At 48.1% G+C, this 23,649-nt stretch overlaps 1 protein-coding gene across 4 annotated transcripts in view; it reads left to right on the top strand.

Annotated features, from left to right (window-relative positions):
- The window catches only part of garnl3 (GTPase activating Rap/RanGAP domain like 3), a 347,312-nt gene that overhangs the window by 307,579 nt on the left and 16,084 nt on the right, over positions 1–23,649 (top strand). For all 4 annotated transcript variants that reach the window (XM_033049272.1, XM_033049275.1, XM_033049274.1 and 1 more), the window contains 4 exons: positions 1,427–1,493; positions 3,788–3,895; positions 5,121–5,239; positions 8,439–8,577. In XM_033049272.1, coding sequence (XP_032905163.1) covers positions 1,427–1,493; positions 3,788–3,895; positions 5,121–5,239; positions 8,439–8,577 — 433 coding nt within the window. The remainder of the gene's footprint in view (positions 1–1,426; positions 1,494–3,787; positions 3,896–5,120; positions 5,240–8,438; positions 8,578–23,649) is intronic.

Genomic DNA, 23,649 nt, shown 5'->3' with positions numbered 1-23,649 from the left:
AACTCGCTGCAAGTAACAACGCACACAGATAGAGTGGTAAAGGAGGCACATCGTATGCTTGCCTTCATTAGTTGCCGTCATCGGCCGAGTATAAGAGTCAGGATGTTATGCCGCAATATTATAACACTTTGGCTAGGCCGCATTTGGGATATCGAGTACAGTTCTGCCCACCCCATTACAGGAAGGATGTGCAGGCTTTGGAGAGGGTGCAGAAGAAGTTTATCAGAATCAGGATACGAGCTATCAGCAAAGGTTAGACCGACATGGATTGTTTTCTCTGCAACGTTGGAAATTGTGTGGAGTGCTGATAGAAGTATATAAAACAATGTCATAGATAGGGTAGACAGTCAGAACTATTTTCCCAGGATAGAAATGTCTGACGGGCAAAACTTTAGTGCGAGAGGGGCAAAGTTCAAAGGGGATGTTTGTCATTTTTAAACGGAAAGTGTTTGGGGCCTGGAATACACTGTTGTGTGTGGTGGTGGTGGAGGCAGATACGATAGTGGCATTTAAGAGACTTGTAGATAGGCACATGGATATGCAGAGAATGGAGCGATATGGATCATGTTCAGGCAGAGGTGATTGGTTCAACTTGTGTTAAGCTAAATTTTTGATGTCATCTTCAAACTTAGTAACTAACCCGTCCACATCTAATATTCGGTACAGACGTTGTGGGCTGAAGGGCCTGTTCCTGTGCTGCACTGTCTTATGTTCTATGGAAATGGGTGGTTTTCTGAAATTGTTGAAGTCAATGCAGAAGGGTCCTGACCCGAAACATCACCCATCCTTTTTCACCAGGAATGCTGCCTGACCCACTGAGTTAAGGGCCTGTCTCACTTGGGCGTCATTTGCGCGTCACGCAGATGACGCACAAAGATTTTGTATATCCCAAAATCCTGAGGTGCTGCTCACGACCGCTCGTCACTGCCTATGTCACCATGCACCATGCGCGCGTAATGCGCACCATGCTCGCATCACGTGCGCGACACGACGTCGCACGTCGTGCGTTGTGACGCGTAAATGATGTCGCGTAAATTACGCGCAAATGACGCCCAAGTAGGACAGACCCTTTAACGACAAGACCTTGCCTTACTTGGCTGAGTTCCTCCAGCACTTTGTGTCTATCTTCGAAGCCAATGCTACGTTCTGAGGGCAGTGACACGTGTTTGCTGTTGAACCGTTCTAATTTCCCGATGGAAAGGCCTCGAGCCGAAATGCTAACAGTTTTCACCACAGATGCTGACTGCCGCACCGAGTCTTCTCAGGATTTTATTTCAGATTCCCCCGCATCTGCGGTATTTTGCTTGTCGATTACTGTGGAGGGAACGCCTTGGAGATGGCGAAGCCGCCCTTCCGTGTTTAGAAGTTAAGACTGTCCATACCTCTTGCCGACATTATGCACTACTCATACCCATTATCATTGCAGGTTACTTTTGTTGCAGCTATTGATGTGTATGAAGATGGTGAAGCTGGACTCCTACTCTGTTATAACTGTAAGTCAAAGCATTTCACACACTTGCTTACGTTAATCGGAAATTATTACTTTTATATTCTGTCTTATTGTTGCAAGGGAATATCTTCTCTTCAGTTTTCTGTCATTGCAGAGTGCATGAGTATGTTTTGGTTTATTATTGTCGTGTGTACTGAGGTACAATGAAAGGCTTTGTTTTTGCATGGCCAAACTGATCAGGTAACACTATACATAAATACAATCACATCAAACTCAAATACAATAGGTAGAGCAAAGGTGGAGATACAGAGTGCAGAATATAGTTCTCAGCATTGTAGCGCATATAACCATAGACAGAGGCCAATGTCCGCAATGGGGTAGAGGTGAATCGGACAGTACCCTGGCTTATGGAAGGACCGTTCAGAAGCCCGATAACAGAGGGGAAGAAGCTGTTCCTGAGTCTGGCGGTGCGCGCTTTCAAGCTTCTGTACCTTCTGCCTGTCGGGAGCAGGGAGAAGAAGGAATGACCGGGGTGGGACAAGTCTTTGATTGTCTGGGCAGTGGGACCGGAACGATAAACATTTCAGTAATTTCTCTTCAATTCCATTGGCTTTGCATTCCCTCTGCCTTTGCAAACTTTATATGACAGCAATTAATAAATTAAATTGATAAGTTCATCTTTATATGTCAGAGGAGCAGAATTAGGCCATTCGGCCCATCGTCTACTCCGCCATTCAATCATGGCTGATCTACCTCTCAACCCCATTCTCCTGCCTTCTTCCCAGAACCCCAGACACCCATACTAATCAAGAATCTATCAATCTCTACCTTAAAAATATCCATTGACCGCCTCCACAGCCGTCTGTGGCAATTAATTCCACAGATTCACCACCCTCTGATTCCTCCTCATCTCCTTCTTAAAGGCACATCCTGTTATTCTGAGGCTGTGTCCTCTGGTCCTAGACTCTCACTGGTGGAAGCATCCTCTCCACATCCACACTATCCAGGCCTTTCACTAGTCGGTAAGATTCTATGAAGTCCCCCTTCAGCACGGTGGCAGGGCTGTCACGGTGGCGCAGCGGTAGAGTCGCTGTCTTGCAGCGAATGCAGCGCCGGAGACCCGGGTTCGATCCCGACTAGGGGTGCTGTCGGTACAGAGTTTGTACGTTCTCCCCGTGACCTGCGTGGGTTTTCTCCTAGATCTTCGGTTTTCTCCCACACTCCAAAGACGGACAGGTTTGTAGGTTAAACGTACAATGGTGAATGTAAAAATTGTCCCTAGTGGGTGTAGGATGGTGTTAATGTGCGATGACCGCTGGTCGGCATGGACCCAGTGAGCCGAAGGGCCTGTTTCCGCGCTGTATCTCTAAACTAAACTAAACACGTGAAAATATATTTGTCGATTTTTACCAAAATAAGCAGTGAAACTATTTTCTTCAGTATTCCTATAAACTGTTTCGGTAAAGTTTGGTTTAATAAAGATAAGAAAAATCGGTTTAAAATTTAACAAGCGATGTTCTCACCTCACAGTCGTGTCAGGGCATCTACCTTTGTGCTGCTCATCCATTCATCTGCACCACAGGATATTTGTAGGTTGCAAATCTCTTGTCGTTAGACAATGGGGAACTGCAGAGAATGATCCTATTTTAGGTTTCTGCACAGCATGAGTTTGTTGTATGGGGAAAATTAAACTCTGCAGTGCTCTCCATGTTTATATACATTTATATTCAAATGCACCCATGGTCTCAACCTTCCTGAGCTCTGTAATCTCTTCTCTAATCTCTGTAGTCACTTCTTTAACCATCTGAGATACCTACCATCCTCCTGAAGAAGGTTCTCCACCCGAAACGTCACCCATTCCTTCCCGCCTGAGATGCTGCCAGTCCCGTTGAGTTACTCCAGCTTTTTGTGTCTATCCACCATCCTCCGGTTCTGGTAGTTTGATGACCCCAAGTTCAAACGCTCTCCCAATGGTAATACTAACCTCAAATGACTAGACAGCCAAGGGTAGATAAAAATGCTGGAGAAACTCAGCGGGTGAGGCAGCATCTATGGAGCGAAGGAAATAGGCAACGTTTCGGGCCGAAATCCTGGAAGGAAATAGGCAACGTTTCGGGCCGGGACATGTTGGCCAGTGTGGGCAGGTAGGGCTGAAGGGCCCGTTTCCACGCTGTATCACTCTATGACTCTAGGTGGGACTAGTGTAGCTGGGACATGTTGGGCTGAAGGGCCTGTTTCCACACTGTATGACTTGCCTCTGGTTGGGGTCTGGAGCTGCCATTGCAGTACATGTTTGATTGCCATGCGGTGATGGGGTTGTCCTCTGTTGACCCGCAGACGTGTGCTACTACAAGAAGGTGTGCCCCTTTAACGGTGGCTCTCCGCTGGTGCAGCCCTCGCCCTCTGACTTCCACTTCTGCTGGAACCAGGTGCCCAACTCCATCGGTAGGTACACCAGGCCGCAAGGAGCGCAGACCTTCCAAAGGCTTTCTCATCACAATCACAGGCTTCCCTGTGACTTCGCCCTCTCACGGGCAGATGCATGAAACCAGCAAAGGGAGTTAAACGTTGCGATGAAACTGGTTTCACCGAGAGCCGGCCGGTGAGGGGCTTTCCCTTGCGGTCTGACCTCGGGGCTGCATCACCCCTGGCAGCGGTTGTTGGTAGCTTCTCCACTCGTGGTTAGAGTGTATCTCACTGTCCCCCATCAGTGCAGACCCACACACTGACCCCCCCCCCCTCTACCACACTGTGACTGCCCCCACACTATAACCCCCCCCCCCACATCAACCCCCCCCCAATAATGACCCACACACTGACGTCTCACACTGTGGCTTCCCCACACATGACCCACCCGCACTGTGATCCCACCCCACACAGACCCCTAACTACTCCCCCACCCCCTCTAGTTTAGTTTAGTCTAGAGATGCAGGCCCACCAACCATCGATCACCCGTTCCCACTATTTCTACGTGATCCCACTTTTTCATCCACTCCCTGCCCACCAGTGGGGCAATTTTTACAGAGGGCCGATTAACCTACAAACCCGCACGTCATTGGGGTGTTGGAGGAAACCGTAGCACCGGGGAGAATGTGCAAACTCCACGCAGAGAGCACTTGAGGTCGGGATTGAACCCGGGTCCCTGGCGCTGTGAGGGGGCAGCTCGCCTGATGCGTCACCGTTCTACCCAAGTTGTCCCCCTTCGCACTGATCCCCCCCCCAGCTAATTCCCCCCCCCACACTGACCCTCTTACTACCTTTCCCCCCCCTACAATGTGACCCCCCTCCCCCCCAATGTGACACCCCCACACCAACCCTGTCACTGATCCCTCCTCCACTCTACACTCACCCCCTCTCGCATTGATGCCCCCGCACCCACACTGGGACGGACCTTGTGTAACATCGCCCGCTCTCCACACCCTGCAGCCTCCTCAGTCCCAACTTGCCGCCTCCCACGTTTACACCAGCACCGCCTCAGCTGCAGCAACCAACTGCCTCAGTGTAGCTGTGGGTTACAGAGGAAGGCAATCCCCTGGTATGGCCATCCCGCCAACACCACCACTGTAACTCTCCTCCTGCCCCTTCCCACCGGAGTCAAGCAGTGGGGATCTCGTGGGGAATGTCCTGGTAACATCACTGTTGGCATCTCTCTCTCTCTCTCTCCCCGCAGTCTGTGCGTTTCCCTACATCTTGGCCTTCACCACGGATTCCATTGAGATTCGGCTGGTGGTGAACGGAAACCTCGTGCACACCGCTGTCATGTTGGAACTCCATCTCACGGCTTCACAGGTAGGAGCTCCGGTCCCTGTCACCACGTCTGTCTGTCTGTCTGTCTGCCTGTCTGTCTGTCTGTCTGTCTGTCTGTCTGTCTGTCTGTCTGTCTGTCTGTCTGTCTGTCTGTCTGTCTGTCTGTCTGTCTGCCTGCCACGGTCGGCCCATCAGAAGCCCGTCAACTGGAAAACTCTGGCATCACCTGGACTTGGGAAGGTCAACCTGACTCAACGCCAGCCAATCGAAACCCTCCCTGACCCAATGACAGTCAATCGAAACCCACTCTGACCCAGCTGGGACCAATCGAAAATGAACCTGGCCCAACCCTAACCAATTGTAGGCAACCTGACCCAACTGCAGCCAATCAAAAGCCAATCTCACCCAACGCCAGCCAATCGAAACCCACCCTGACCCAACTGTGGCCAATCAAAACTTACCCTGACCCAACGCCAGCCAATCAAAAGCCAACATGACCCAACTGCACCAATCAAACTCACCTTGACCCAACTGCGCCAATCAAACTCATCTTGACCCAACTGCGGCCAATCAAAACTTACCCTGACCCAACTGTGGCCAATCGAAAGCCAGCTTGTTCGAACTGTGGCCAATCAAAACCCAACCTGATCCATCCTGAGCCAATGGAAACCTAACTTGAGCCAACCGTGGCGAATCAAACCCCAGCTTGACCGAACTGTAACCAATCATTGACCTGTGATAGACACAAACAGCTGGAGTAACTCAGCGGGACAGGCAACATCTCTGGAGAGAAGGAATGGGTGACGTTTTCGGTCGAGACTCTTTTTCAGACCCAACAGAAGACATCTGAAGAAGGGTCTCAACCTGAAACGTCACCTGTTCCTTCTCCCCAGAGATGCTACCTGTCCCGCTGAGTTACTCCAGCTGTTTGTGTCTATCTACGGTTTAAGCCAGCATCTGCAGTTCCTTCTCACACAATACACAGCCTGACAAAATTGGGGCCAATACAAACCTGACTTCTTCACGGCCAGTCAGAGCAGGATCGCACCGTGGTAATTACATACCAATCAACGTTTTGCGGTTGAACCCTTGTGAGTTTTCGTTTGGGAAGTCAGGCTCTATCCTCACGTACACATCTGTGATAACCTCCAGGCTTTACTGCTGCATCTCACCTCCTGTCTCTTATTCTGTGCTCTATAAACCTATGGACATCTGCTGCTCTTTGAACTCACATTAAATCCCACTCCCTCATCCCCCTGTGCCCATTGATCACGCACTAGCTCCTACAAGCCCCAACTTAGTGTTAGGTTTATAAGTTCATAACTTCTAGGAGCAGAATTAGGCCATTCAGCCCTTCAAGCCTACTCCAACATTCAATCATGGTTCATCTATTCCTCTCGAAGCCATTCTCCTGCCATCTCCCCATAACCCCTGACACCCGTACTTATCAAGAATCTATCAATTTCCAACTTAAAAATATCCACTGACTTGGCCTCCACAGCTTGACTAAAGAAATTCCTCATCCTCGCCTTTCTAAAGGTATGTCTAGATTCTCCCACTGGTGGAAACATCCTTTAACATCTTCACCCTTGTTTCCACCTTTGCCACCCCCGCTGGCTTTGTCATCTCCTCCAGCCCTTCAACCCTCACAGACCTTTGTACTCCTCTATTTCTGGTCTATTGAGATCCCTTGGAGCATTGTTGCTCCAAATATTGGCTGTGCCTTCAGCTGCTGCTCCCCTGGGCTCTGAAAGTAGGGTTGCCAACTGTCCCGTATTAGCCGGGACATCCCGTATATTAGGCTAAATCGGTTTGTCCCACACGGGACCGCCCTTGTCCCATATTTGATTGCTACTACTTGGGTCGAGGGGACTGTTGGGTCGGAGCGTAGCGTCCAGCCCCGCCTCATCTGTCCTGGCGCAGTGCAACCCATGGAGTGCAGCAGCAGCGCCCCGTCGGTCGGCAGCCTCACGGCTAGTGGGCTGGCAGTTCACTCACTCATGGCTGGTGGGTTGGCAGTTCACTCACTCAGGCACGGCACTCTGAAGGTCTGACCTTCGAACCTTTGCTTACCGTCGACACCGCCACCCCTCCTTCTCATGGCCGATAATCGGTTCATGAGTTGGATGGGGTGCCGGACTTTGCGCGTGACGCCGCGCGGGCCAAAACTCCTCAGCTGGCCCGCCAGCACCCGGGCCAACTCATCATTCACCCAGCCACGGCCGGGTCGGTCAACGAATTACCGTCGGGAATTTGTCCCGTATTTTGACCTTTTGTCTCTTATTTGGGAGTGAGAAAGTTGGCAACCTCATCTGAAAGTCCCTTCATACAACTTTAAGATGCTCATTAAAACCTGTTGGTTTGGTCTGTCCGAAGATCTCCATATGGGGGTGTCAGACTTTGCCAAATAAGCAAACATTGAGACATTTGACCACGTTAAAGTTGGTGTAAAAAATATAACTTGTTGTTTTTATTCGCAATCATTGAAGATTCCTGGTGCACAAATATAACTGGTGTTGAGCAATGTAAAATGCCAATAGATTTAAATACTGCAGATGCTGGAAACGTTGGTTCAGGTTAGTTTAGAGATAGAGTGTGGAATCAAGTCATACGGCCCACCAAAACCTCGCCGGCCAGCAGTCGCCTGTACACTAGTTCTATCCAAAACACCAGGGACAATTTAAAGAGGCCAATGAACTTAAAAACCGCAAGTCCTTGGAGTGAGTTTATAAATTTGTAAGGAACGTGGGAGGAAATCAGAGCAGGTGGAGAAAACCCACGGGGTCACGTGGAGAGCTTACAAACTCCGTACAGACGGCAACCATAGTCAGGATTGATCCCGGGTCTCTGGCGCTGTAAGGCAGCAACTCTGCCACTGTGCCTGCTTGGATAAATTGGATCCTTGGAAGGGTCTCGACCCGAAACGTCACCCATTCCCTCTCTCCAGAGATGCTGCCCGTCCCAACGAGTTACTCCGGTATTTAGTATCTATCTTCTGGATAAATTGATGCTGTACAGAGCACATTTGTGGCCAGTCGGCGCGGACTCGGTGGGCCAAAGGGCCTGTTTCCGGGCTGTATCTCTAAACTAAACAACTGTTAGGTCTGGGATACTTAGTCGAGCCTTGCAGAGGGAAGGATCATACTAGCAATGTGGGTTTAGCTCAAGTCATTCCCATTTAATGTCCTTTCCCCTCAAAGAAAACATTGACTGACTGTTGCTTCTCTATCCCTCTATCCAGTCAGACATTTACTTCACATCAGCCGCCTCATCGATGAATGCGGCGTCCGGCGGCAGCTCGAGAGATGCGAGTTCACAGAGTTCTCCACAGACACCGACCGGCCAGGAGATGCCTGTCCTCCCCTCGTCCCAGGGTGAAGGTAAGCGTCAACATGTCTCTCCTCTGGAGGATACCATGGGGATTTAAGTCTGGACCTTTGACATGGTGGCGCAGCGGTAGAGTGGCTGCCATACAGTGTCAGAGCCCCGGGTTTGAGTCTGACGACGGGTGTTGTCGGTACGGAGTTTGTACGTTCTCTCTGTGACCACGTGGGTTTTCTCCAGGTGCTGCGGTTTCCTCCCTCACTCCAAAGGCGTACAGGTTTGTTGGTTAATTGGCTTGATAAAAATGTAAATTGTCCCTAGGGTGTGTAGGATAGTGTTAGTGTGCGTAGATCACTGGTCAGCAGGGACTTTGTGGGCCGAAGGGCCTGTTTCTGCATTGCATCTCTGAACTAAACAAAACTAAGATACACCAAACAAACAGGGCCTTCGGCCCACCAAGTCCGTGCCGACCAGTGATCACCGCGTAGACTAGCACTAGGTACAATTTTACAATTTGACCAAAGCCAATTAACCTACAAACCAGTATTTCTTTGGAGTATGGGAGGAAACCGGAGCACCTGGGTAAAACCCACGCGGTCACAGGGAGAACGTACAAACTCCACACAGACAGCATTCAAGGTCAGGATGGAATATGGGTCTCTGGCATTGTGAGGCTGCAGCTCTACTGCTACACCACTGTGCCATTGGGGACAGTGATTAAGAGTCATTTGTATTTCTCTGCCCTATTTTAGACTCCATGAAGCATTGGTCCGGGGTGGGTGGGCAGTGAGCTGTAAAGCACGGCGGAGTTAGACATGGATGGGCCATGTGGTGTTGAAATTAACCAGCTTTGTTACAGTGCCAAATATCAAGGGTGAGAAAGTTCGTGCCCAAAATGGTCCACGAGGAATGGCGTTTGGTGGCACAACGATAGAGTTGCTGCCTTACAGCACCAGCGACCCAGGTTCGATCCTGACTACTGTCTGTGCAGAGTTTGTACGTTCTCCCTGTGACCTGTGTGGGTTTTCTCCGGGAGATCCGGTTTTCTCCCACAAGGACGTACAGGTTTGTAGGCTAATTGGCTTCTGTGAATTGTAAATTGTCCAGAGCGTGTGTAGGATAGTGTTAGTGTGTGGAGATCGCTAGTCAGCGCGGTCTCAGTGAGCAAAAAGGCCTGTTTCTGCGCTGGATTTCTAAACTAAACCAAACTAAAATTCCCCGCTCTTCCTACGTTAAACCCAGCTATTTGTTCATCTTCATAAGTTGTAGGAGCAGTATTTGGCCATTCAGCCCATCGAGTCTACTCCGCCATTCAATCATAGAGGAACAATTTGGGAAGGAATGAAAGCAGGAGAGAGACATTTAAATCTCATTTCAAGGCACACGCTGAGCCAACGCTGCATTTTGTAGATTAAACTCCAGCAAGCCAACACATGGAACCATCCAACTCAATCCCAAGTGAGGAATGGAGCTGAAATAGAATCTCATGTAATCTTCTTCTTGTCGAGTCCACACACAAGATTAGAAGTTGCTGGAGCTGAACACATTTCTCTGCATCTGCATGTAATGGTGTCTGTCTTGTCGCTTCTTGTGGAGAGATTGGTGGAAACAGGGCCACGACGTGAACGCTCTTTCCTTGACCCAATTCCTGTGATTGAAAGTGAGGGCGTGAATTTTGGCCACTTGGATTTGAGTATGTTTTGCTTCAGGTTTTAATCATCTTTAAAGTATTGGGAGCCCATTGCCAGGAACACTGCCCTTGCTATTCTAATAACAACCTCTGTGTTTAGTTTAGTTTAGTTTAGTTTAGAGATATAGCACGGAAACAGGGACTGTGGCCCACCGAGTCCGCGCTGACCAGCGATCACCCCTATGCTAACACTATCCTACACACACTAGGGACAATTTGCATTTATACCAAGCCAATGAACCTACAAACATGTACGTCTTTGGAGTGAGGGAGGAAACCGGAGCACCCACATGGAAAACCCACGCGGTCACGGGGAGAACGTACAACCTCAGTACAGACAGCACCCGCAATCAGGATTGAACCGTCTCTCCGGCGCTGTAAGGCAACAACTCTACTGCTGCGCCACCGTGCCACCCTATGTGGCCACAGAACAGGTGAATGAATGGAGCGTCACAGCAGATTCTTTAGTCCTTCAACAGTCAGCCCGAGGGTGCAGTTAGTTAGACTCTGGAGCAGCTATTTGTAGCATTACTGGCGAGGGGTGAGGCCAGTGGGAGAGGAGAGGGAACCGGGGTCTGGCCTCGAGGGCGGCTGCGGGAGGAGGCCCAGGGGAAACGAGATGGACGGGCGAGGAGAGGGTCAAGGAATGTGATGGCTGGAGGCCCGCAGCAGCCTGGGCCTCGCCTGGATCGGACACCGCTCATAACAACTAGACCTCGGACTGGACTCTTAAAATGGTACCAAAGTATGACGTCTCTTACATGCGGGCTCAGTGGACTATTTCTGGACACTTTTCTAATCAGCGGTGTGCTTAGGTATGGCAATGCTGTGCTGGACTATATGTAAGAATTTCACTGTGTGACAAATAAAAACACCATTGGACCATAAAGACGGCAACCATTTGTATAATCTCATGGAGATGGTGTTTTATAAACTAGTGGACACGTAGCCAGAACATCACCCTGTTGCATTGTCCACTCTGCTCCCACCAAGTGTCATCTAACTGAACAAGGGCACAGATGTACAGAGAGGAATAACTTACTGTATCATCCCAGCTCCAGCTTAGAGTCAGAGAGGAATCAGGCCCTTCAGCCCAACTCGTCCATGCCGACCAAGGTGCCACATCTACTATTGTCCCACCTTTGGCCCACATCCCTCTAAACTTTTCCTATCCATGTACCTGTCCAAGTGTCTTTTAAATGCTGCTATTGTTCTTGCCTCAACTACCTCTTCTGACAGCTCGTTGCATACACACACCACCCTCTGTGTGGAAAAGGTTACCTCTCAGGTCCCTATGAAATCTTTCCCCTCTCGCCTTAAACCTATATCCTCTGGTTCTTGATTCCTCCACTCTGTGTAAAATACTCTGTGTTTTCACCCGATCTATTCCTCTCATGATTTTATTGTGATAGACAATAGACAATAGGTGCAGGAGTAGGCCATTCGGCCCTTCGAGCCATTCAATGTGATCATGGCTGATCATCCCCAATTAGTACCCCGTTCCTGCCTTCTCCCCATATCCCCTGACTCCGCTATTTTTAAGAGCCTTATCTCTCTTGAAAGCATCCAGAGAACCGGCCTCCACCGCCCTCTGAGGCAGAGAATTCCACACTCACAACTCTCTGTGAGAAAAAGTGTTTCCTCGAGATCTTATATGAGATATGAGATCATTTCCCTGAGGGGATCAATAAAGTATTTATTATTATTATTATTATTATTATATAAGATCACCCCTCAGCCTCCTGCGCTCCAAGGCATAAAGTCTCACCCTGCCCAACCTCTCCCTATAGCACAGGCACTCAAGTCCTGGCACAATTCTCGTAAATCTTCTTTCTACCTGAATGACATCCTTAAACTTGGGTTCACAGTTAAGTATCACCTTGGTTCTAAATTATCCACCTCAACATGGTATGCCCCTACTCCCTGGGCAGACTTGATGCAGCCAGCTCAGATTGTGACTGGTTCAATTACATATACACAGGGAAGATATTCTCACCAGCAAATGGACCAGGAACCACAGGGCATGGAGGAAAAACTTACTGTAAGAGGGATTTAATGAAAAACACTTTTATACAGAGCTGTTAGCATCTTTAAAACTCACTGCATGTAGGGGCGATGAAAAGATAGTCGATCACACCATGCACAAGGCCCATATGAAGTCCCTGATACTAATTCACTGGGCCCTAGGGATGGAGTGAAATAATGGGTCTACTAATAAACAGTGAGCTAAGTAGCCGCTTCTGGGCGACACTTGAGGAAACACCGCACGTCAATACTTCGTCAAGCTGCGTCACGCCGCGACTTTTTCGGTGACCTGATACGTCAGTGAATTATGCCGGCAGTCGCCGAAAAAATTGGCAAGTGGGACAGGACCTATACAGCGTGGAAACAGACTGTTCCGCCCACCAAGTCCGCGCCGACCAGCGATCACCCCGTACACTAACACTATCCTACACACACTTGGGAAAATGTACAATGTACAGCAGCCAATTAACCTACAAACCTGCATGTCTTTGAAGTGCGGGAGGAAACCGGAGCACCTGGAGACAACCCACACGGGTCAGGGGGAGAAAGTACAAACTCCACACAGACAGCACACGTAGTCAGGATCGAACCTGGGTCTCTGGCGCTGCAAGGCTGTAACTCTACCGCTGTGCCACCGTGCCGCCCTCAATTGTATCAATAGGGTCTGCCGTGATGGCCCATTTAATCACCGTGTCTGTGGCCAGATGACAGGCAACAAATTCCAAGTTACACATTACACACATAGCTTTTTATTAGAGTAACAAAAGGCAATGTTCCTGGCACTGGCCTCCCAATACTTTCAACATGATTGAAATGTAAAGCAAAATATACACTAATCCAATTCTTCTTCTTCATATCGAGTCCACATCAAGATTAGACGCTGTTCAGCCAGAGCTGAACACATTTCTCGGCGTCTGCATACAATGGTGTCTGTCTTGTCGCTTCTTGTGCTTCTTGTGCGTGGTGGTGGAAAGATTGGTGGAAACAGGGCCACGCCATGAACACTCTTTCCTTGACCCCACTATTCCAATTGATTTATCCTAATCAATGATTTACTGAGGCGAAGCCGCTGAGATATACCATTGTTTGGGCATTGCCGACCATACCTTCTGCTGCTCAACTCCAGAGCTCCCTCAGTTGGATCCTCCAACCCTTCTCCCCTCTTGTCTGATGCTCCTTTGAACCATCTCTGTGTATGAGTACATCTCAGCCGACTTGAACTTCCATATCAACCTTGCTTGCACAACTGGTGCATAAGATCATGACAGAGGTGTATAAGATCATATAGTATATAAGATCATATAGATAGTGGTGTATAAGCGCATGGCAGTGTACAATAACATACAGTATAGAGCTGTATAGGACATGAAGGGAATAGAAAAGGTACATGCACAGTTTTTTTACCCAGAGTCGGGGAATCAAGAACCAAAGAATATGGGTTTAAGGTGAGTGGGGGAAAATTTAATAGGAGCCTGAGGGGCAACTTTTTTACATATTGGTTGGCAAGTATACAGAACGAGCTGCCAGAGTAGGTAGTTGAGGCTTACTGTTACAACGCTTAAGAAACAATTAGACAGTTACATGGATAGGATAGGCTTAGAGGAATATGGGCAGGTGGGACTAGTGTAGATGGGGCATGTTGGTCAGTGTGGGCCACTTTCCCCGCTGTTTGACTATGAGTGTGTGACTCTAACACACCACGGAAACACCAGGAGGATATTCCTGCTCCACAAATGGAGGGGGTTGTTGTGGAGCAAGGGAGATCTGTCGTCTTTATTGGTGGTCAAATGGAACTGACAGCAGCTAAACTGAGCAAAATGCTTGAATTTATTACATTGAGATCTTCAGATGCCCTACTGAGCAGGATCATGCTTCAATCCCTTTGATGCTGAACGTACAGCTTCATTGTTTGAGTAGATGAGCCCACGCAAACACTCAATGTGCAGATATTTCACAGACAGATCTTTGATCCAGAGCTTAGTCTCTCTCAGAGTGTTTTGCTGCACTCATTCACAGGTAGATAGTAACATGCCACAACCTTAACATGGGTGGCACGGTGGCGCAGGGGTCGAGTTGCTGCCTTGTGCCCCTGTCCCACTTAGGTGATTTTTTTAGGTGACTACAGCCGACTAGGCTGTCGCTACATGGTCGCCGGGGTGTCGCCTGTATGGTCGTGAGTCATCTCCTCAGTCGCCCAAAGATTGTAGGTTGTCGCCAGGATGACGTTGGTTGTCGGCGGGTGCTGACTTCGGCGAATTCCATTGGCGACCATCTACGTCAACCCACGTCAACTGGCGACAGGTACCGGCGACTGAATTGTCTTCAGTTGCCGCCGACAGGGTCGTAGCTTGTCGCGGTTGGACGTAGGTTGTCGTAGGCGTGGTCATAGGTGGACGTCCTAATGGGTCGCCGGTTGTCGGTAGCTTGCCGTAGCTTGACGTCGACTAGGTGGTAGGTTGTTGTAGACATTGTCGTAGACATTGTTGTAGGGGGGTCCAGACGCCGGTTTTTCGGCGAACTGCTATGACTAAGGCAATAGCCAAAAAAATCGCCTAAGTGGGACAGGCCCGTTACTGCGCCAGAGATCCGAGTTCGATCCTGACTACGGGTGCTGTCTGTACGGAGTTTGTACATTCTCCCCGTGGCCATGTGGGTTTTCTCCGGGTGTATCGGACGTACAGGTTTGTAGGCTAATGGCTCCGGTAAAATTGTAAATTGTCCCTAGTGCGTGTAGGACAGTGTTAATGTGCGGGGATCGCTGGTCGGCGCGGACTCGGTGAGCCAAACCGCCTGTTACCGTGCTGTATCTCCAAACTAAACTAAGCTAAACTAAATCTCTTACCAACTCTTTAGTTATAAAGTGATTTATAAAGTAAGAGTCATACAACACAGTAACAGATGCTTCAGCCACTGAGCCCCTGCTGACTATCAAACTACATTAATCTTCCATTTGTACAACTTTATATCCCCAAATTCTGATCAACACCTCCAAATTCATAAGGTCATAAGTGATAGAATTAGGCCATTCGGCCCATCAACTCTCCTCCACCATTCAATCATGGCTGATTCATCTCTCCCTCCTAACCCCATTCTCCTGCCTTCTCCCCATAACTGTACTAATCAAGAATCTATCTATCTCTGCCTTAAATATATCCACTGACTTGGCCTCTACAGCCTTCTGTGTGGCAAAGAATTCCACAGATTCACCACCTTCTGACTAAAGACATTTCTCCTCATCTCCTTCCTAAAAGGACATCTTCTAATTCTGAGGCTATGACCTCTAGTCCTAGACTCTCCCACTAGTGGAAACATCCTCTCCACATCCACTCTATCCAAGCCATTCATTATTCGGTACGTTTCAATGAGGTCCCCCCCCCCCCTCATTCTTCTAAACTCCAGCGAGTACAGGCTCAGTGCTGACAAACGCTCATCATAGGTTAACCTACTCATTCCTGGGATCATTGGTAACATTCTACCACACAGCTGTACACTAGGGGCAATTTACAGCGTGGAAACAAGGAACTGCAGATGTTGCTTTCTCTTTGCGCAGGTAGTGCAAAAAAATAGTGTAGGTACAAGGAAATGCAGATGCTAGTGTACAAAAACAGGCACAAAGTGCTGGAGTAACTCGGCAGGTCAGGCAGCAACCATGGAGAATATGGATAGGTGACGTTTCAGGCCGGGACCCTTCAGACACGATTTACAGCATTCATTTAATCTTCCGAACTAGTAACTTGATTCAAGTTGGCTTTACTTTGACAGTTTGAGTCAGCAACCCTGGATTAGTTCATAAATTAGATGCAGGTAAGGGGCAGCACGGTGGCGCAGCGGCAGAGTTGCTGCCTTACAATGGCAGAGACCCGGGTTCGACCCTGACTACGGATGCTGTCTGTGCAGAGTTTGTACGTTCTCCCCGTGACCTCGTGGGGTTTCTCCGGGTGCTCCGGTTTCCTCCCACATTCCAAAGACGTGCAGGTTTGTAGGTTAATTGGCCTCGTTAAAGATTGTAACTTGTCCCTAGTGTGTGTAGGATAGTGCTAGTGTACGGGGTGATCGCTGGTCGGTGTTGACTCGGTGGGCCGAAGAGCCTGTTTCAGCACTGTATCTCTCAACTAAAGTTAAATTGCCAAAATTACCTCACTGCACAAGAAGGGAGTAAAGTAGAATAGTGGGAACTATAGTCCCGTTAGTCTAACTTCGATGGTTGGTAATTATAAAGGAAGCGGTTATGGAATACTTAGAAGTTCACGATAAAATAGGCTGAAGTCGGCATGGATTTGTGAAGGGGAGGTCTGGCTTGACAAATTTGCTGGAATTGTTTGAAGAAGTAAATAGCAGGACAGACAAAGGAGAGTCAGTAGATGTTGTTTACTTAGATTTTCAGAAAGCCTTTGATAAGGTTCCACACGGGAGGCTGCCAAGGACGATGAGTGCCCATGGTATCAAAGGGCAGATACTAGCATGGATAGCAGGTTGGCTGGATGGCAGAAAGCATGGAGTGGCAATAAAGGGGGCTTTTTCTGGTCGGCTGCCAGTGACCAGCGGAGTTCCGCAGGGGTCGGTGCTGGGGCTGCTGCTCTTCACGTTGTATATTAATGATTTGGACAAGGGGATTGAAGGCTTTGTGGCCAAGTTTGCGAATGATACGAAAATAGGTTGGAGGACAGGTAGTGTAGAGAAAGCAGGAACTCTACAAAAGGACTTGGACAGGTTGTGAGTGGGCAGAGAAGTGGCAGATGGAATATAGGGTCGCAAAGTGTGGAGTCATGCATTTTGGCAGTAGGAATAAAGGCGTAGACTATTTTCTAAATGGGGAGAGAATCCAGAAATCAGCGGTGCAAAGGGACTTGGGAGCACTGGTGCAGGATTCCCAAAAAGTTAATCTGCAAGTCGAATCGGTAGTAAAGAAAGTAAACTCAATGCTAGCATTTGTTTCACGAGGCTTGTATACAAAAACAGGGATGTAATGCTGAGGCTCTACAAGGCGCTGGTCAGGACGAATTTGGAATATTGTGAGCAATTTTGGGCACCGTATCTGAGGAAGGATGTGCTGGCTCTGGAGAGGGTCCAGAGGAGGTTTACAAGACTGATCCCAGGAATGAGTAGGTTTGATGAGCGTTTGACGGCACTGGGCCTGTACTCACTGGAGTTTAGAAGAATGAGGGGGGGGCTCATAGAAGGCTTGGATAGAGTGGGTGTGGAGAGGATGTTTCCATTCGTAGGAGAGGTCATAGCCTTCGTATTAAAGGACGTTTTTTTAGGAAGGAGGAATTTCTTTAGTCAGAGGGAGAGATAGATCAGCCATGATTGAATGGCGGAGTAGACTTGATGGGACGAATGGACTAATTCTACTCTCCAGAGATGCTGCCTGACCTGCTAAGTTACTTCAGCACTTGTGTCCTTATATGAAGAAAAATAAAATGATGGCTGAAAGTACAGTAGTCCCCCCCATTCCCCCCTCCTTGAACACAAACTGAGTGTGGAGACCAGTGGGCAAGCTATGACCAAATTAACTTTTTTTGCATTTTAATTACAACAGTCCCCTCTCAATCAAGCTAAGCAATCGTTCCAGGCTCAATTGACGAGATATGTCCCTGGTGTAATTAATTTTTTATATACAATTGCAGATGTTGGAAATTTAAAATTAAGATAGAGTATGTTGGAAGGACACAGCAGATCAGGCAACGATATATTTAGTTTAGTTTATTTGGTGCTAATGTACAGGGTGATCGTTGGTCAGTGCGGACTAAGTGGACCAAAGGGCCTATTTTCGCACTGTATCTTTAAAGCAAATTAAAGTAACCAGCTCTTGCATGCTGCAGATTAGCCAGGCAAACAGAAGGGCCTGGCCAGAGCTGCAATGTTCACCATTGGGCGACATGGTGGCGCCAGAGATCTGGGTTCCAATCCCAACCTCAGGTGCTGCCTTTGTGTGGAGTTTGCACTTTCTCCCTGTGATTGGGTGGGTTTCCTCCTGTAGCTCTAGTTTCATCCCATATCCCCAAGATGTGCCGGTTTGTAATTTAATCGTCCCTCTGTAGATTGTCCCTTGTGTGTAGTGGTTGGGTGAGAAGGTGGGATGACATCGATCTACTATGAACGGGTGGACAATAGTCAGCATGGTCTCGGTGGGCCGAATGGCCTGTTTCCATGCTGTATCTTTCAATCATCAGGGGTCTGGTGAGAGAGAGATATTCGGTCTTCCAATCATTTATTTGTGGATGAAAATTAGTTGCATTGACATGTTTGCCTCAATGGTGTACGGTGTATGAATGAATGAATAAGTTTATTGGCCAAGTATTCACATACAAGGAATTTGCCTTGGTGCTCCGTCCGCAAGTGACAATATGACATACAATGACAGTTAAGAATGACACATAAAACATTAAACATTAATAATAAAACATTATTGATTAAACATGTGAATTAAATATAATACCAGAGCAAAAGGAGGCTACAGATTTTTGGTTATTGAGTAGAGCTACTACTCGTGGAAAAAAACTGTTTTTATGTCTGGCTGTGGTAGCTTTGACAGTCCGGACTCGCCTTCCAGAGGGAAGTGATTCAAAGAGTTTATGGCCAGGGTGAGAGGGGTCAGAGATGATCGTACCCGCTCGCTTCCTGGCCCTTGCAGTGTACAGTTCGTCAATGGAGGGAAGGTTGCAGCCAATAACCTTCTCAGCTGATCGGACGATTCGCTGCAGGAACTCAAAAGTGCTTTTGGCACGGATTTAAAAGCCATTTGGAACTTGGTGTGTTCACAGATATTGCTCATTCTTTGATCCATCGTAACAAGAGAACAGAATTGCCAAACCACTTACGTACTTCAGCAGGCCAGTAGTTTTGCTCACGCTGTTGTTGGAAGGCTGTTGCCAAGCCGGAGAGCGTGCAGAGAAGATTTACGAGAATGTTGCTGGGACTTGAGGGCCTGATCTATAGGGAGAGGTTGGGCAGGCTGGGACTATAATCCTTGGTGCGCAGAAGGATGAGGGGTAATCCTTTCGAGGTGTATAAGATCGCAAGGGGAATAGATAAGGTGAATGCACACTTTTACCCAGGGTAGGGTAATCAATAACCTGAGTTTCTTAGGTTTAAGGTGAGGGGTGAGGGGGGGAGATATAATAGGAACCTGAAGGGCAGCATTTTAGCGCAGATGGTAGTGGGTGTTTGGAACAAGGTACCAGAGGAGGTAAGTACAATAACAATATTTCAAGGACAGGTACATGGTACTTGGATAGGAAGGGTTTAGAGGGATATGGGCCAAACGCAGGCAAATGGGACTAGTATAGATGTGGTACCTTGGTCAGCCTGCGTGAGTTGGACCAAAGGGCCTGTTTCTATGCTGTATGACTCTGCGATTCTATCTCCAGCTCCAGCTAAATGAGCTGCTATTATAAACCAGCTGGTGGTACAAGGCGATGGTGCAAATTGGCCTCATGTTTATGTGGAGGATGGCCATTATTATCCTACACGTGGCCGTATGCGTAGACTTCTTCACAGTAGCAGCAACATTGTCTCCACAGCTACGACTCCAGAATTAGGAGCCCTGCTTTATGTTTATCAACATTGCTTTAGTTTTTATGGTTTTAGTTTAGAGATACAGCGTGGAAACAGGCCCTTCAGCCCATCGAGTGCACACCGACCAGCGGTCAGTTCTATCCTACACACTGGGGATAATTTACAGAAGCCAATTAACCTACAAACCTGCACATCTTTAGAGCAAGCGAGGAAAGCGGTGCACCCGGAGAAAGTGGCACAGCGGTAGAGTTGCTGCCTCACAGCGCCAGAGACCCGAGTTGGACCCTGACTACGGGTGCTGTCTGTATGGAGTTTGTACGTTCTCCCTGTGACCACATGGGGTTTCTCCAGGTGCTCCGGTTTCTTCCCACACTCCAAAGACGTGCAGGTTTGTAGGTTAATTGGCTTTAGCGAGATAAAACAATATTGTAAATTGCCCCAAGTGTGCAGGAGAGTTGCTAGTGGTCGGGGTGATCGCCGGTCAGCGTGGACTCAGTGGGCCGAAGGGCCTGATTTTTGTGCTGTATCTCTATAATAAAAAAACCCTCTTGGATATGGTGTTTAGTGGGATATGGGCCAAGCACAGGCAGGTGGGACTAGCGTAGTGGCCAAAGGGCCTGTTTCATGATTTATGACTAAGACCATTGATGTCGATTGAGAGGTAAATAATGGCTAGGTCAGAGAGAGAGATGCCAGGAACCCAAATGCCATCTTAAATGTTTTGCAAAGTTGACATTAAAGTTTGTGCGCCTTTTTGAAAGGAATACGTGCCGAGAACTAATTAATAAACGAGGAGACATTTTGTTCTTGAGATCTTTATACTAACAGTTATTACTTACTGCAGCGTAACCAAATAAAGGCTTGCTGGCCTTGACATGAGTGGGGCAGTTTTGTAATAGTCATTAGGATAAGAACTGCTGAGTTTTCAGATTTTTTATTAAATAGTTTGACATCCGATGATGAAACCACTCGCGTTGTTTATCCCTGCCTGCCCCTTTTGGCCTGTCAGCTTCCTGGCACGGCTCCCGAAAAGTAAATTAGATGCATTTAGGAATTATTCTGATGTTCAATGGTGCCTGCAGGATTGGCATTCTGATAGGGAACGGAAGCAATGAGTTTTTAGAGGGTTTTTAATGATTAAATGTTGCATAAATGTTACTTTGGATGAGTAATACAGCACGAATACAGGCCCTTCGGCCCGACTCGCCAATGTTAACCCAGGTGTCATCCTGAGTAGACCCATTTACCTACATTTGCCCCTCTGAATCTTTCCTATCCATTTACACACTGAAATGCCTTTTAAACATTGTAATTGTACCTGTCTCTCCAGCTGACTGGAAGTTCATTCCATATAGCCACCACTATATTTGTCCCTCATAGAGTCATACAGCGTGGAAACAGGCCCTTCGGCCCAATGCGCCCACATCAACCAACATGCCCCATCCACACCAGTCCTCTAAACCTACATCACTCTAAACCTATCCACCCTAAGCCTATCCCTGTCCAAATGTTTCTTAAATGTTTCAATAGTCCCAGCCTCAGCTCGTTACAGACACGCACCATCCTTTATGTAAAAAAGTTACCCCTCAGGTTCTTATTAAATATTTCCCCCCTCACCTTAAGCACCTGGCCTCTAGTCTTAACCTTGTTACACAGCATAGGGTGACACAGTGGCGCAGCAGTAGAGTTGCGGCCTTACAGCCCCAGATACCCAGTTTCGAACCTGACCCCGGGTGCTGTCTGTGTGGAGTTTGCACTTTCTCCCTGTGACCTCGTGTGTTTCCTCCGGGTGCTCCGGTTTCCTCCCACATCTCAAAGATGTGCGGGTTTGGAGGTTAATTGACCCTCTGTAATCATAAATTGCCCCAAGTGTGTAGGGATTCGATGATAAGGTGGGATAACATAGAACTAGTGTGAATGGGTGATCGATGGTCGGCGTGGACTCGCTGGGCCGAAGGGCCTGCCTCCATGCTGTATCTTTCAGTCTTTCAAAAGAAAAATCTGTATTCAGACACAAAGAACTGCAAATGCTACTTCACCAAAAAAAGCCACAAAATGCTGGAACAACTCGGCGGGCCTGGCAGCATCTCTGGAGAACATGGACAGGTGAGGTTTCGATCGGGACTCTTCTTCCCAATCTGAAAGGTTGGCTATCCATCTTCTCCACAGATGCTGCCTGACATAGAAACATGGAAAATAGGTGCAGGAGTAGGCCATTCGGCCCTTCGAGCCAGCATCATCATTCAATATGATCATGGCTGATCATCCAAAATCAGTACCCCGTTCCGGCTTTGCTAACTCCGCTGACCCGATGAGTTACTCCAGCACTTTGTCTCTTTTTTTTCAAACCAGCCTCTGCAGTTCCTTGTGTGTACAAGATACTTTGGGATACAGGTGAGGTATTGAGTGAAAGATGGTTGGACAAAGGCAGAGAATGAAAAGACACAAGGTAGTGGAATAAGGAGATGAGGAGCGTACGGATATAAGGATTGATTTGTGAGCCCATTGCAACGGATGTAGGTGGATGTAGTGGAGAGAGCAGGAGAATGGGGTTAGGAGGGAGAGATAGATCAGCCATTATTGAATGGCGGTGTAGACTTGATGGGCCGAATGGCCTAACTCTGTTCCTATCACTTATGACCTTCTGAGTGTTTTTGGTTTGTGGGATTGAGGCCACGAGATCCACTCAGGGAAGTGAAAGTGGCGGACAACGCCAGGCTTGTTTTTGCATCCTTGTGAATTTATTTTTGTCATTACTGTCTCCGGGGACTTGGGAGAGATGGCACTGTGATTAGGTTAGTGGTCTGTGCGGTTGCCATGAAGACCACTGTGGCCAGCCGAGAAGCGTAGATTCAAAAATAGCTACATGTGGAGATTAGGTGATGATTTAGATAATGGTGACCATGAACATTGTTCAAAATCTGAAACAAAACTGCAGGTGCTGTAAATCTGAAATAAAATGAACCCCTGCACTGAGGCCCTAAGTGAGGATATGTAGCTAACATCCCCTCTAATCCAGGCATCATTCAGGGAAACCACCTCTACACCCTTATGCCACCCCCTCCTCCATTCAATATATTCAGGATGATCTTCAATGCACTGAGCAGGTGGCGCAGCTGGTAGAGCTGCTGCCTCACAGCTCCAGAGAACTTGGTTCAATCCTGACCTCGGCTGCTGTCTGTGTGGAGTTTCCACGATCTCCCCGTGACCACGTGGGTTTCCTCCAGATGCCCCGGTTTCCTCGCACATCCCAATGCTGTGTAGGTTTGTCGGTTAATCGGCCCTCTGTAAATTGCCCCCAGTGTGTAGGGAATGGATGAGGAGGTGGGAGAAGGTGGTGATTGATCGTTGACATGGACTTGGTGGGCCGAAGGGCCTGTTACCATGCTCTATCTCTAAACTAAACTAAACTAAACTAACCTGAAATAGGCACAAAATGCTGGAGTAACTCAGCGGGGACAGGCAGCAATGGGTGACGTTTCGGGTCGAGACCCTTCTTCAGTCTGAAGGGTCTCGACCCGAAACGTCACCCATACCTTCTCTCCAGAGATGCTTCCTGTCCCGCTGAGTTACTCCAGCATTTTGTGTCTATCTTCGGTTTAAACCAGCATCTGTAGTTCCGTCCTAAGCTAACCTGAACGTACAAATGAGAGAGAAAGGAAACAAGGATGGCAGGCAAAAATGGCAAGTCTGGTACAATTTGATGCTGAGTGCTGCTGATAGGATATCCCCCAGATGATAGATGAGCTGCGCTTCCTCAATCTTGCTTCGGCCCTCGTCATCAGACTTTAGACGTTTACATTTTAGAGAAACAGCGCAGAAACAGGCCATTTGAGTGTGAGAGGAAACCGGATTTTCCAGCCATTACTGATTTTTTTTTCATGTTTCCAGCCTC

The sequence above is a fragment of the Amblyraja radiata genome, chromosome 32 (genome assembly GCF_010909765.2).
Source record: "Amblyraja radiata isolate CabotCenter1 chromosome 32, sAmbRad1.1.pri, whole genome shotgun sequence".
Taxonomy (NCBI): Eukaryota; Metazoa; Chordata; class Chondrichthyes; order Rajiformes; family Rajidae; genus Amblyraja; species Amblyraja radiata.
Note: the sequence above shows the minus strand (reverse complement) of the source record. Positions and strands in the feature narration are given on the sequence as shown.